Source organism: Marmota flaviventris, chromosome 17, assembly GCF_047511675.1.
Source record: "Marmota flaviventris isolate mMarFla1 chromosome 17, mMarFla1.hap1, whole genome shotgun sequence".
NCBI lineage: Eukaryota > Metazoa > Chordata > Mammalia > Rodentia > Sciuridae > Marmota > Marmota flaviventris.
Window position 1 is genome coordinate 28874387 of NC_092514.1, and position 15610 is coordinate 28889996.

Genomic DNA, 15610 nt, shown 5'->3' on the forward strand with positions numbered 1-15610 from the left:
GCAAGACATGGGAATATCAGGGGAGCTCCCCCAGCAAAGACTCAGAATAGGGGGGTGCCCTCACACCCATTTCCTGTTCCCCCCTGCCAAGGGCCTGCAGAGTTAGCCAGGTGAGTGGGATGGGAGGGAATCAATGACCCCAAGGCTATAGCACCCCCCACCCAGCCCAGCAGACCCCTCTGAGGCTCTGGAGGCTTCCCCAGTGCCCAGGGATGTGGGTACTGAGGCCCCTGATTAGGGTCACCCTTCTTGAGAGTTTGCTCTTGAAGTGAAAAATCAGCCCCTACCTCAGAGCAAAGCCTGTCCAAGGAAGGGGGCGTGACCCTTGTCCTTGGAAAGACCCACGGAGCACACCTAGGCACATTCCCACCCTGCTGAGTTGTTTATCTACAAATAACAGGAGAGATCTGCTGCACCACGTGTCCCTGACTCAGTCAGGCTAGGTGGGATCCATAGCAACCCCCTAGCAGCCACCAATCAGCATGAGACAGGGAAATACCTGGGATGCCAGATGACCCTCCCAGTCGTTTATGGTGGTTGATAACATGTTGGGAAACCATGTAGTTCAGCATGTACTCCCCTCGTGGCTTAAACCAATTAATCAGTTCAAACGAATCCTTCTCTGGTACTAACCAACAGACCCCTACCCAACTTGTTCCCGCCAGTGAATGTGCTAATCATGTTTGAGAGTTGTTATTTGATTTTCCCGCGGTGTGTGATGATTTGCTAAGAGAGCCTATGATGTATGTGAAGTCCCTGCCTTCCCCAAAGAGTATAAAACTGCTGCAAACCCTGGGCTTGGGACCTCTCAGCATCACCAGTTGCTGTGTGCGCGTGGAGGACTGAGCTAGCACGCAATGAATACCTCTTTGCTGCTTACATCGCTCTTGGTCTCTGGTGGTCTTTTGGGGGTCCCGATTTCAAGCTTAGCAGAAGTACACAGGGACAGGGCCTGGTTGTGACAGCAGTGAGGACGCTGGGGTGTGACAGGTCAGGGACCATGAGGCACTAGTGCAGGCTGGCAGGGTGCACAGCCAGGGGTCTGCATGTGCAGGCAGTTAGGGCAAGGGTGGAACTCAAGCCCCACTGTGCAGAAACCAACAGAAGCAGCCATGTTGGGGAGGCCCACACGACTCTGGGGGAAGAGGGCAAGGAAGTTAAGAATATCAATTCTGGAATCAACCTGTATGGGTTTCAGTCCTGTATCTCTCACCCGCTAGCTGTGTGACTTGGCGCAAGTCACTTCATCTTTCTGTGCCTTGCTCCCCAAATGGAATAATAATAGAAGCTACCTCAAGGGTTGCATTCATTATCATTACTCAGCTGGCACCCAGAGTTGTCATGTGTACACCTGCCCTAGAAGCAGAATGCTTTGGTAAATGCTGTGCTTTCTTCCTGGCGTGCCTCCCCGCCTCTGGTCCAGTTGGAGCATCTCTATTCATCATTTAGGACTTACCTTTGCATCACCTCTGTGAAACCTTCTCAGAGTTCAGGTGCCTTCTCAGATCAACCACAGCCACCATCACACCCCTAAGTGAATGCACGCCACCCAGGGCTGGGAGGGGTCCTTTCTTTATTCACCTCCCCTTATCCCTTACGCTGTAGGCAGCAAAACCTCTAATTTCTCCTGGGGTCAGTACAGTAAGACATGAGGCACAGAGTAGACCAGTGAAAGTTTGTCAAACAAATAAGTTTAGAACCTTCTGGAAGACTGGTCCCAGAAGAAACCCTATCAGACCTAGGGCTTCAACCCACTAGGGCAGCCCCAGGAAAAGTTCCTACCCTGGAGCCTTGTCCCCAGGACTTTAGTGTCCCTAATCTGAGCCCTTCAGAGAATAGCAACAAGGATAGCCCCATGCAGTGACTCATGCCTGGAACCCCAGTAAATTGGCTGAGGCACAAGGATGGCAAGTTTGAGGCCAGCTTCAGCAACTTTGTGAGACTCTGTCTCAAAAAAATAAAAAAATAAGAGCTAGGTGTGGTGGTGCATGCCTTTAATCCCAGAAGCTCAGGAGGCTGAGGCAGGAGGATCACAAATTCAAAGCCAGCCTCAGCAATGGTGAGGCGCTAAGCAACTCAGTGAGACCCCGTCTCTAAATAAAATACAAAATAGGACTGGGGATGTGGCTCAGTGGTTGAGTGCCCCTGAGTTCAATCCCTGGTACCCTCAATAAACATTTAAAAATTAAAAATAAAAAGGGCAAGGGGTGCAGCTAAGTGATAGAGTGCCCCTGGGTTAAACATATACACATACCCATACCACAAAAAAATATAATAATGATAATAATTGCTAACATTTATTGAATACTTCCTGTATGCATTTTATATAGCAACTTGAATAACCCCTGAGGGTGATATGATTATTACCTGCATTTTATAGATGAGAAAACCCTCCCCAGGTGCCTTCTTATACCCAACCAGGTATAAGAAGGCTGAGATTAGATCCCAGGCCTTCTCCCTCCAGGGCCTCCTTTAGGGGCAAGAAGGAATCTGCATGTTGAGCAATATTTATGTGTTTGTTGTGGAATGTTGAGAAAGTGAAAAGAAAGATAAAGAGGACAAGTCCATCAGTAGCCCTGCAAATCAGCAGGAAGGGAATCAATATCTGGAAGAGAGATAGGCAAAGGCCCCCCCCAGGCAGGGACAGTGGCAGGTAAAGCATGGAGCTCGGAGCCCAGAGGCACAGTCTCTGGATTCCAGAACCCCAGAGGACAGACGCAGGGGGTCTAGTGGAAAGAGGCCTTGTGGGTGGGCAGGGTGGAGTGACAGGTGTCCCTGTGGGTGATGAGCCAGTCCTGGGGTCACTGGCACTGAGCCACTCCATTCAGGTGGTGAGACAAGCTGGGCCACTTGCCATCTCTGGGACCTGCCAACAGGCTTGAGAAGGAACTGACCACAGCTTTGCACCTTCCACAGAACTTCCCTCTCACCCCATAATTATGTGATTACTCACCCAGTGGTTCTAAGGAGGGAGGCAGGGCTTCCTAGAGGAAGGGCCTTGAGTGTCCAGAAAGATCCATGTGGGAGCTGAGGCTGCTTGGGCCCTCAGAATAAGGCTCAGGCAGCCTGGCCCCTTTCTTCCCTCCCACGAACCCCAACCTGCAGGGCCCAGACCAGCTACCTTTGCCTGCAGTGGGAGAGGCAGGTCTCCACCCCACCTATTTGGGGGTCCCTATTGTTCCCATACAGCCTGGGGCCAGCAGCATCTGGAGAGCCCAAGAGGTAATTTTTTAAATGAGAGGCTTTTCAGTTCCCAAAAATCTAGGCTCACTCTATTCTGAGACCAAAAAAAAAAAAAAAAAAAAAAAAAAAACACCTCTGTTGTTGTCTGGCCCTTCTCAGAAAAGCTGTTCCCTTTATAGCCCAGGGCAAAATCAGCTCCAGCCAGGGGCTCAAGGAAAGTTGGATCCACAACCACCAGGTGCAGCCTGCCTCCTGTGCTCCCCGCTAGGCCCTCAGGCCCAGACAGCCCTGGGAGAGTGAGACAGATCTGTGAGCAGAGAGCTACCTAAAGGACAGAGGCAAGCAGGCAAGCCTTGAAACGAGGGCCAGAAGGGCAGGAGGGAGGGCGGTCACCTCTGAGAGGAAATCTGCTCAGGAGGTCAAAGGGGAGCCTGGCTCTTGGATTCCAGAACCCCACCCGGGAAGGAGGCAGTGAGCTCCCCTCTGCCCTGCTCCCCACCCTGGGAGGCAGGGTGAGCTGGCTGTAAGCCATCCTGACAGGGGCCCCAGATAAAATGCAAGATTGGAGGGGGCGGGAGACTCCATGAGCAGGCTTGGGGAGACAGGGAGACACAGGCTCAAGACACTTGACACTAGCTCAGCCTTCCTGGGAGCAAGATCCAGCTGGGCCAGCGGGAGTTGCCAGAGGTGGACCTTGGCCACGACTGAGACTGAACTGAATCGTTTTCATAAATGCAAAGCCCCAGAGGAGGCAGGAGGTGGGGAGGGGCTGCTCAGGGTGCAGAAAGTAAGCTTCCCTTTGAGGGGCCTGTGAACAGGGGGCTGGTGGGAATTTTGCAAATTTTGCACATTTTGACTGGAGAACTGTGTGTGCACTAGATCAGCACCCTGCAGGTGTACTCTGAGGAACACAGGATGGGGGTCACTCAGGAATTTCATTAGAAATGCTGGTCCCTGGCACTGCTACATCAATGTTCATAGCAGCACAATTCACAATAGCAAGACTGTGGAAGCAACCTAGATGCCCTTCAATCGACGAATGGATAAAAAAAATGTGGCATTTATACACAATGGAGTATTACTCTGCATTAAAAAATGACAAAATCATAGAATTTGCAGGGAAATGGATGGCATTAGAGCAGATTATGCTAAGTGAAGCTAGCCAATCCCTAAAAAACAAATGCCAAATGTCTTCTTTGATATAAGGAGAGTAACTAAGAACAGAGTAGGGACAAAGAGCATGAGAAGAAGATTAACATTAAACAGGGATGAGAGGTGGGAGGGAAAGGGAGAGAGAAGGGAAACTGCATGGAAATGGAAGGAGACCCTCAGGGTTATACAAAATTACATACAAGAGGAAGTGAGGGGAAAGGGAAAAATAATACAAGGGGGAGAAATGAATGACAGTAGAGGGGGCAGAGAGAGAAGAGGGGAGGGGAGGGGAGGGGAGGGGGGATAATAGAGGATAGGAAAGGCAGCAGAATACAACAGACACTAGTATGGTATGGCAATATGTAAATCAATGGATGTGTAACTGATGTGATTCTGCAATCTGTATACGGGGTAAAAATGGGAGTTCATAACCCACTTGAATCAAAGTGTGAAATATGATATATCAAGAACTATGTAATGTTTTGAACAGCCAACAATAAAAATTAAAAAAAAAAAAAGAAAGAAATGCTGGTCCCTGGACCCGCTATAGAGTCACTGAATCAGACTCCTAGAACAGAGGGCCTGGAGTTAGTAACAGACTCCCCCAAACCTGATTCTTAGGCTTAATGAAGTTTGAGAGCCACTGGACCAGAAAGTTCCAGAGGCCCCTTGTCCAAGTAGAAACAAGATTCTCCCACTTGTGGATTAGGGATCAAAAAGAGCAGCGGGGTGGGGCCCACACCAGCCCTCAGGAGTAGGTATGCATGATGCAGGCCTCATCATAGCCTGAATGTAATTAGCAAGGAGCACCACTCTGCCTATTGTACAATTGAGCAAAACAAGGCACAGAAAAGTTAAGCCACTTGGCCAAGGTCACACAGCTGGTGGCAAGGCTGGAAGTAGAAGCAAATGAAATGCTTCAGAGTCTTCAAGCCAGGGCTCTGCTGTCCTTTCCCCTCTGACCTTCCCATAGGCGCCCACCCTCCAGAAACCCACAGTCTCTCCACCCCTGTTTCCCCCTTAGCCCTTGGGGCCCCCTCTCCAACCCAGAATTATCCATTTGAATCACTCCCTCTCCTCAGCACCCTGCCTTCTCCTTCTGCACCCCATCCACACACACACCCTGGGGCCTCCAGGCTCCCTGGGGCTCTGTCCAAAGAGAAGCTCACTTCCCATCTTAGGGAGGAGTACTGACAAGGCCTTCCTTTACCTTCTGCCATGCACATTTCCCCACACACCTCCTGCCTCTGCCCTGGACCCCACACCTTTCTCGCCCTCCACCCCCACACACAAGGCTTCCCCTCTCCAGGCATTCTCCCCCTGTCCCCTGGAGGCTGCTCTGGCTGCCTGTGAAAGACTAACTTCCTGGGACCTTCTGCCATGTCCAGGCACTGTCCTTCCTCTCCTCCCTGGTCAACCTGTGCCCTTCCACTGCACACATGAGGTTCCCAGAGCTGCCCGCTATCTGCACAGACCCTCCTGAGCCTCCTGTTTCTCTACCGGGGAATCAGCAGTGTGGGGGAGCTCAACTCTGGGGGCTGCAAGAATTGGTCTAGCTCCCAGCACCAAAGTGCAGGAAGGTGGTCCTTGGCCAAGGGGTCCCAAAGAGAAGGAAAGAGAGCAAGATGCATGTCCTGGGGTGGTAGGGATCAGGGATCCTGGGAGTTAGAGCATGTTCAGCCAAACTACAGCTGGCCCTGGACTCCCCCTCATGCGCACTCGCTGCCCCTTAGTTCTCTACAGAGCCTGGCTGTGCCAGGTTAATCATTCCTGCAAACACAGACACCAGGCGGGCGGGTGACAAGGTGCAGTCTTCACATAACTGTGGGGCTGTCATGTGGAAAAGGGAGCCGCGCAGTGGGGGGCAAGCAGAGGAAGCCGCAGGGGGCTTGTTCAGCTCCCTTTGAACCACCCAAGAGATTACAAGCGAAGCTGGGGGCGGGGTGTTCACCTCCCCGGTGTGTCCTGAGCACTTCCCTGCAGCAGGCTGGCTCCCTCACCCCACCCTGTGGGTTATGACTGCCTCTGTTCATAGACACGGAAACCAAGACCCAGGGCCATTCAGCAGGTCTGTGGCTGGAGCCCAAGTTTCCTATCTGGAGGGAGGGACAGAGAAGACCCACCAGCCCAACAGCTGCTACACTTCCTGGGAGCCAAAGATAGGGCAGCACTGTCCACAGGACTGTTGACAGGAGCTGCTGGGGAGTGGGCAAAACATCTCAGCAGGGAGTGAGAACCCTGTCAACAGTAGTATTCAAGTAGGCTTTGCTGGCTAAGTAAAGGACTGCATATTCCCACAACCCTTTCAAACTCAGAGTCTAGGATGCCAGGATTCCTTTCAAGAATAAAAGATGAGCCAATGGAAACCTCAGAATCACTGTGAGAATTCTGGCCTGCGTTCTTTGTGTGCCAGGCACCAGCAAAAGGGTTCCCATGAATAATCTCACTTCACCTTCAAAACAACCCATGAGGCAGGTACTACTATCATTCCCATTTTACATGTAGAGAAACTGAGACTCAGAGACACAAAGTGACATGCCTAGTCACATAGCCAGTGGCAGAAGCAGGGTTAGAACCCACGTCTGTTTCCTGAGTCCAGGCCCATGCCCTGCACTAGGCAGCCCTAGGGACAGCCCTCTGCCAGTTGCCAGGCTGCCCTGGCTCCTTGTGCCCAGCCTGCCAGGAGGCAGCAGGAAGGTTCTCAGGGTGCCCCCAAGGCCTGGGAGACTGTTATCAACAAGGGCGCAACCCTTCGAGGTGTTCAAAGTCCTTCCCTGTCTGTGTCCCAGAGGCAGAGAGACTGGATAGACAGTGTGTGGCCTGGGGAGGGACTGAGCTGGACTCTGGACATTACAGAGTCATGTGGTCAGAACCATGTTAAACCTCATTATAGCTTGAGCCATCTCCATGAGTGACAGCCCATAATACACCAGTGGGGGTGGGCTGAAAATGACTGGGCTCAGTGACTACTGCCCTGGGGTCTAGCCTCTCCATCTGCACATCCCTGAGTGCAGGCTTGCTGAGAGTGGCTTGGTAAAGAAAGGGAAGGAGGAAGCTGGTCAAAAAACCTGGGCTTGCCTGTAATCCCAGAGGCTCTGGAGGTGAGGCAGGAGGATGGCGAGTTCAAAGCCAGCCTCAGCAACTTAGCAAGGTCTAAAGCAACTCAGTGAGTCCCTGTCTCTAAATAAATATTTTAAAAGGGCTGGGGGCGCTGGGGCTGTAGCTCAGTGGTAGAGCACTTGCCTCACATGTGTGAGGCACTGGGTTTCATCCTCAGCACCACATAGAAATAAACAAATAAAGGCATTTTGTCCATCTACAACTAAAAAAAAAAAAAAAAAGTGGTGGTGGTGGCGGGGCTGGGGACATGGCTCAGTGGTTAAGTACCAGTGGGGGTTTAATCTCTGTTACAAAAAAAAAAAAATATATATATATATATATCCTGGGCTCCAGTCCTGGCAGCCCTCGATATAATTATACCTGCTTCCATTTGCTCATCTGCAAAGTGAGGGTAACAATCAGAGGAAATGTGTGAGAGCGTTCAGGGACCTGGGGTCTGAGGTAACTGAACAGTGGTTTTGGTTCCCCCATCCCCAGCTCTCATGGTGTCTGAAGCCCCTACCAACTCCTAGGCTGCTCAACAACAAAGGGCCAACCCTGAGCCGGATAGAACCAGCTCCCCCAGCTCAAGAGGGAATGTCACCTACCAGCAGGATGTCAGCTACCACAGCCCAGTTGCAAGACAGAAGCAGCTCCCCCAGGGCCAGGAACACCTGTGGACAGAGGGTGGCCTGGTTGAAGTTCGCCCAGCCTCAGTCACTGATGCATCCCTACAGTGTCTCTTCCCACTTGTGAAGAAAAGAAACTGAGGCTCCACAGAGGAAGGCATTACCAAGACTGACTGGGTTGGGTGAGGCCTGGAACCATCTTTCCAGTTCTGGTAGCCTCAAGGGTGAGAAGACAGACACAGGCAGACCATGACCCACAGGTGAGTGTCGGGCCCTAGGTCTGAGAATCAAACCCTCCCTAATGGATGGCCTCTGGGACCCAACCCTTGGGGCCACCCATGGGACCCCAGGAGGAAGCATCCAGGACTCCCAGGCCACTTTCAAAAGTGAGGAAACGAGACTCCAAGAAGAGGAAAGTCAAAAGGTCTGCTCAGACCTTCTGTTTCCTCCTAAGGCCTGCATACACTGATAAGGCACCAGCTGTGTACTGGCCAGCTGGCCTGGCCCCCAGCACCCCATCAGTAGCTCCCAGGATATCCATTTCCCAGAACCCTAGTACAGCTCAGGGAAGTTCTTGCATACCCATTGTGCAGACAGTGGAACTGAATCCAGTCAAGGTCAAGGCCTAGGTGAGGTCACTGGCTGGCCCAGGGCAAAGGCAGCCTTCAACATGAGGCTTCCAGTGTCTGTCCAGCATCCACCCCCTGTGCAGCTCCTAATGTTGTCTGGTGACTACAGGCCACTGCAGCTCCCTGAACCCTGCCCCCACCTTGTGCCAGGAGATTAGGACAATCCTCATTCCCCTCACTCAAGAAGAGTTTAATGAAGCAGCAAGAAGAAAAAGGGAGGGGGAAAACATCTCATTTCTAATAGTTCCCAAGAGCTCATTGCTGGGGAGGTATTAGTCATTCCTGGAGTCACGGGTCTGAGCCCCAGGCAGCCCAGGCTCAGACACTCAAAATACCTGACATTCTGAGACCTTTGAGCACAAGGGCAGAGGGATAAAAGACCGCTGCCTGAATACCTACTATGCACCACCCTTGATACCCATTTAATCTCTCAGGTCAAGTAACTTAATAAGGCCAATGTGATTACACCCACGTCACACACCAAGGAACCCAAACCCCAAGCCTGAGAGCATGAGTCAAGCCATTTCCTCAAGACCCCCCTCACCCCTGTGCCGGGTCCATGTAAGGTAGGATGAGGAGGCGTGTGGCACAAAATTGCTCAGAGGGGCTTCCAGTAGCCACAGTGTTTGGCAAAGCTGGAACCGGGAAATCAGGCAGGAAGGGAGCCCTTGGATGGAGATTGATCCTGAACAGAGTCCCAGGAGGCAGACAGGATCAGGATGGGCTGAGAAGAGCTACAAGACCATGCCAGGCAGGGAAACCGCATGAGCAGAGGCAAGAGGCTGGAATGGGCCCACCACTCTGGGTGGGGCCGGAGTTCTGACACAGGGAGGGAAGACAGGCTGAGGAGGCCAAGCTGTCTGTCTGTTCTTTCTGTCTAACCCGGAGTCTGTGGTTGCAGCCTCTGGCCCTTGGCACCCAAAACAGGAGGCCCTTGAGGGCAGAATGGGTCTCCCTCTGGGCCTAGGACATGGGCTGGGCACCCACAGTGGTGGGAATCAGGAAGTGGCTAGAGGGTGGGTCTCAGGTGGGGCCCAGGCAGGCCTCCAGCCAGCATTCCAGCTTGACAGGGTCTGTCAACCCTGCCTCCTGGGGCCACATGAAAGCCTGGCCCACCTCACACCCACCCTCCCTGCAATGTCATCGGGGCCACCTCCACCTGGGCCACCAAAGCTCTCCTCTCCTCATGCCTCAGGCTACCTCTGTGACCTCTCCCTCCACACAGGCCAGACACCAGCCTCCCCGTGCTGGGTGGCTGTCCCTCCCCTGTCCCCTCCACACCCACAGGACATACTGAAATACACCTTTTCCTTCCTCCAGCTGGAGCAGGGTGGATCCTGACCCCAAAATAGAGCCGATCAGAGGGAGGCTGCAGCCACAATGGGGCCTTTCAGGCTGAACAAGCCGCACAAGGATGCCAGGTTTCTTCAGACACACCTGGAAACCGGCACAAAGCCACCAAATCCTCGGCTCCACTCTGCGGCTTTGAGGGGCAAAGGGCCGGCCAGGGAGAGGCAGCCTTCTCTAATCCCATAATTACAGAGGCTCCTGAGGCAGGCCACCTTGGCTGGAGGAGGGGATCTGCAACCAATGGGTGTGATCTCTGGGGTGTCTGGTGCCCCAGCCCCACCCTGACTGCCAGGAGACCCTCAGGCCTGGTTTCCCTGACTGAATGATGACAGGGGTCCCAGAGGCCTAGCCGGGCTCCTATGGCACTAACAGACTGTGTTCCTGACACTGTGGGCTCGCTGCACAAGTCTGTGGTCTCTACAGGCTGGGTGCAAATCAGGTCCTGGTTCACTGACTTCCATGACCGATGCAGGCTTGAGGTCCTCAATTAACAAACAAAACAAACAATCAAAAAGGGCCTGGGCAATCCCACACTTGGGCACTTCACACTGACCCCAAAGTTTTTCTCCCTGTACTGCCACTCCCCGCAACCCACCACATCACGGTCCCTGCCCAGCATGGCTGAGCCAGCCAGGACACATGCACAGACTGGATGCCAGCAAATTTCTAAAGCACTTCTTCTCTGGATCAGGGGAGCAGGACAGGGGGCAGGATGGGCAGGGAGAGCCCAGGCCAGATGCCAGAGCGATCCTATGTGCCTCACTCCCCCTCCCACCCCTGCAGTCACCGACTCCTGGCCATTCTGCATCCTAGATGTGCCTTGAACCTGCCCCCTCCTCCAGCCACTGCTGCTGGCCTGGCCTAGGCGCGGTTTCCCAAACCCCACCATCCCTCCAGACACCAGCCCTGGAGGGGACTTCCAAAAGGGAAATCTGATTCTGCTTTCATCTCCTCAGAGCCTGTGTGGCTTCCCTATACCCTGACTTAGTCCCCCCTGGGCAATAGGGCCTGGGAACACAGCCTGGGGCCTGAGAAACAGGCTGAGCCTGAGCCCCTGGCCTTTGCCCGTCCAGATTCAGAGGATTTCCCCCTCCAGCTGGGTCAGCGATGACGAATATCTCTGGCCTTAGTCATTCCCCACCAGAGAGGCTGTGCACGGACTCACACATACGCATGGACACAAGCATTCACTGACACTTGCAAGCATATGCAAGGCCTTGGACACATGCACACAAGTTTCAGCACACATGCCCACTTAACATCTGCACACACACCAACACCCATAACCTGGGAGATAGGCACAAAACTCACCCACCACGGGTACGCATGTATGCAGGTAGCAGGGATGACAGTTAAAATATCAAAACAGAGGCTGGGTGTGGTGGCACACACCAGTAATCTCAGCTACTCAGGAGTCTGAGGCAAGAGGATCACAAGTTCAAAGCCAGCCTGGGCAACTTAGTGAGACTCTGTCTCAAAATAAAAAATTAAAAAAGGACTGAGGCCAGGTGCAGTGGTACATGCATGTAATCCCAATTACTTGGGAGGGACTGAGGTAGGAGGATCACAAGTTTGAGGCCAGCCGAAGCAACTCAGCAAGACCCTAAGCAACTTAGTGAGACTCTGCCTTAAAATAAAAAATAAAAGAGGACTGGGGATATAATTCAGTGGTAGAGCATCCCTGGGTTCAACCCCCAGTACCACAAAATAAAATATCAGAATGTATGGTGTCAGGCATGGTGGCCTATGCTGTACTCTCAGCTTTTCAGGAAGCTGAGGCAGAAAGATGACTTGAGCCCAGAAGTTCATTACCAGTCTGGGCAACATAGGGAGACCTGGTTTCAAACACACACACATACCCATGTACATAACAAGGGCATAAATCAGGCAGTGATGTTATTAAATACTAAAATTAAAGTACACGGGCTTGCTAGGTGCCTTTGCAGAATAACAGCCCCTCACATGTTCCCATGAATACTTGTGGGTTCATGAGAGGCATAGATAGCAAGGCATGTAAAACCATGCTCATGACCTCACACTCATGCACATTCGTGCACATGATCATACACACATCAATACCTTCACCTGTACACAGTTCACAGCATGCACATCTGCACACAAAGGTAGGCATGCGGAGGGAGCATGGAGGGAAAATAGACCACTTGTCCCGGAAAAGATTCAGCCCTGGGAGGTAGAGAGCCAGTGTCTTCAACCTTGGTCCATCTCAGGCTTCCAACTGGGCAGTAACTGACCTCTGAACTGCAAAGAATGGATTCTAGGCCCTGATGGAAAGGGAGTTGGACAGTGTCCCCCATGAACTCATGGTTTGTGGGACAGACCTGAAACTGGATCCTCCCCTCTTAAGGACCCGTCAGAACACAGGCCCCAGGGCATAGACTGGCCGCCAGCAAGCTGTTGCGCGGGCTGGCACGCTCAGCCTGAGGCCTGCCAACCTGTAATTGCAGGGACTGGCATCAGGGCACAAGGGCATTGCCTGGTTTCCAGGGGCATCAGCTCAATAATCTGGTAGACAGGCAGGTGGGGAGTGACACCTTGAAGGGAAAACAGCTTTGGGGACTTCTGCTAGGATCATGGGCTCTCCTGGTGGATCACATTGCCCATGTAAGACATACTCACTAGATTCTGGTGGGGAGATGGCGCCTTCACCAGAAGGGCAGGTGGGCCTCTCTCAGCCCCTCTGAGGCAGTCCCTGGTAAGGCCTGCTTACTTCAGTCCAGAAAGCAAGAGAAAAAGAGCTTATCTAGGAAGTCCCTCTGTGAGGCCCACGTCTGGGAAGGGATAAGAGAGCTCCCAGTAGCTGGGACTGTCACACAATCCTTCTGTGAGTCTCACCTCAGGGGCCAGGGAGCAGAACCCATAGCAAAATCCCCTGAATCCTCTGCTGACCATCAACCATAGCTACGGCAGACACACATCCCTTCTGATCCTTGACAACCATCTCACAAGCTCCCTGGGAACAGATTCCAAGTCCTTGCTCAGGGTCTTCAGGACTGAGAAGAGCAGCACCCCTCCCAAATGCAGAGACCCCACTGACAGCCACACCAGCTCTACACCAGTAGTGGGGGCCCACCATCTTGGGCAAGGAGAGAATTCAGAGTCATGATCAAGTTTGGGCTTGAAGGGGTCTCAAAGGTCATCTGGGGCAACTCGAGGATAAAGACGAAAGATGGAAATCGCATCAGGAATTTTCCTTCTCTCCAGAAGCAAAAAAAAAAAAAGTAAGTTAGGGGGAAAAGAAGTTTTTTTACCAAAGGAAAGAACTAAATCTAATGAAATAAACATTAAATATTGGCATGCAAGCAAAAAGAGAGATGACTCTGCAGCTTAGCCCTTCTTAGATTCCCCTCCCAAAGCCTCTCAACAACTCTCCCACCTGGAGGGAAACAAACTGAGTAGGTGCCCTTAATAGAAAACCAGCAGGAAAAGCTGCTGGGGAGAAAAGGGTAAAATGGAAAATGGAGAACAGGAACAATGACACTGCCTCCATTCCAGGCCTGAGGGCAGCCACCATCCCAGAAGGGGATGCACCCAGCAATTAAGCAGCAAGAACCCTGTTATACACAGCATTTACCTAAATCCCAGAAGAGAGAGCAGAGCCCAGGTGTTCTAACAAAGACTCATTGCTGCCTGCCCGAGCCCTACAATTCCCCCAGGCGACAGAAAAGTCCGCAGATCCTAATGTTCAACTCTTAAAATATAGCCCTTCGCAGAAGAGAATGGTCCTGGAGAAGCTGGATGACAGTCAGGGACAATGAATGGCTCACACTATAGCAAAGCCAAAGCAGAGCTGCCCACACCCAGGTCACGGGAAAGCACCGGGCATGTGAGGTAGGAAGAGTAGAGAAGGAGGGGAGGGAGGGAAAGAAGGAGGGGAGGGAAAGAGAGAGGAAGAGGGAGGGAGGCGGACAGAATTCAGCCTAGAAGAGAGAGGACAGGAGAAGGAGCAGAGGACATTCCCTATAATTGCTTCAAACTATAGAACACTATAATAGGAATATTATCCCAATGAAGAAAGCACTCCAAGATAAAACAATCATTCGATAAGGATGAGTCATAAAGGGAGACTGCAGGCCTAAGGAAATGAATGGAGGAGCAAAACAGTGAACAACATCATTACAAAATGAATCAATTAAAATAGCTAGAAATGGAATAGATACTAATGAAAGTAGAACAACTGACAGAGATAAAAGGCTGGGAATAATCTCATTGACTGGCAGTTTTTAAAAAGACAAAGAATGAAGTCATATAGAAGACAGACAAAGATGACCAGGACTGGGATTCAGGTCAGACACGTCAGGCATTCGGGCACAAAATTGAGGAGGCGCCCACTCTCAGGGGCATGCAGGACCAGATTGGCATCTGGGAGTCAGTGCCTCCTTAAATTTTGCTCCCTAGATGTCTGCTTGCCTCACCCTAGTCCTGATCACAATCCAACATAAGTTAAAAAACATGATCCATAAACCTATGAAATATTCAGAGATAAAATGGGAATAGGGGTTCTCGATTTTGATTCACAGATAGGAAGAACCCCGTAATGAGGAAATTTTGACATGATATGGAATATTTAACCTGGAGACATCTCCTGGCGGTGGTGAGTAGCTTCAGACCTCAATTCCCTTGAGAGTCAGCGGAATCTAGTGACTTGCTTTGAATAAGTAGAATCCAGCAAAGGTGAGGGGAAACCACTTCAGTGGTTAGGTTATAAAAAAGACTATAACTTCCTTCTTAATAGACCCCCTTTATAGTCTTCTCAGCCTGCATGCCATGTGAAAAAGGCCCAGGATGTGGGTGTAGCTCAATGGTAGAGTATTGCCTAGCATGCAGAGGCCCTGGGTTTAATCCCCAACAGTCCTCCCCCGCCAAAATAAAGAGGCTCATGTAACAAGGAACTGAGAGTAGAATCCAGCCAAAAACCAACAGGGAACTGAGGCTCCACCCCAAGGTCCAAATGCTGCCAATAAAAGCAGAGTGAGGGTAGAAGAAAATCCTTCCCCAGATGAGCTTTCAGATGAAACCACAGACTCTGAACCAACACCTCAATTGTGGCCTTGAGGAAGATCATGAAGCAGAAGACTCAAATAAGCTATATCCTCCACCCTAGATTGTTGACCCACAGAAATTGTAAGATAATGAATGAATGGTGTTGGTTTTTGTTTGTTTGTTTCTTTTTTTTTTTTTTTTAGTTGTAGAGGGACACAATATCTTTACTTAATTAATTTATTTATTTTGATGTGGCACTGAAGATGGAACCCAGTGCCTCATACTTGTGAGGCAAGGGCTCTGCCGCTGAGCCACAATCCAGCCTATGAGTGGTGTTTTATACTGCTGGGTCTTAGGGTTATTTGTTATACAGCAACAGATGACTAATACACTAGCTAAGCTATTGAGCTTCAAGAATAAATAATGAAATCTTCCAGTATGCAGATGGAAAAACTGAATCAACGTAAAGAATTTTTAAAAATCAGGCTAACTTTATTGTCCATACCAGGAGTCAGCAAAGCAAATATTTACAAATTAAAGAGGGAAAGAAAAGGGTGACTTGAGAAT

The 15610-nt window shown here is 51.2% G+C and overlaps 1 protein-coding gene across 6 annotated transcripts in view; it reads right to left on the reverse strand.

Annotated features, from left to right (window-relative positions):
* Window positions 1-15610, reverse strand: part of Spns3 (SPNS lysolipid transporter 3, sphingosine-1-phosphate (putative)) — a 48093-nt gene that overhangs the window by 1690 nt on the left and 30793 nt on the right. For 5 of the 6 annotated variants that reach the window (XM_027922629.2, XM_027922627.2, XM_027922626.2 and 2 more), the window contains one exon: window positions 8043-8108. The exons of the other annotated variant lie outside the window; for it this stretch is intronic. In XM_027922629.2, coding sequence (XP_027778430.2) covers window positions 8043-8108 — 66 coding nt within the window. The remainder of the gene's footprint in view (window positions 1-8042; window positions 8109-15610) is intronic. 6 annotated transcript variants of the gene reach the window in all.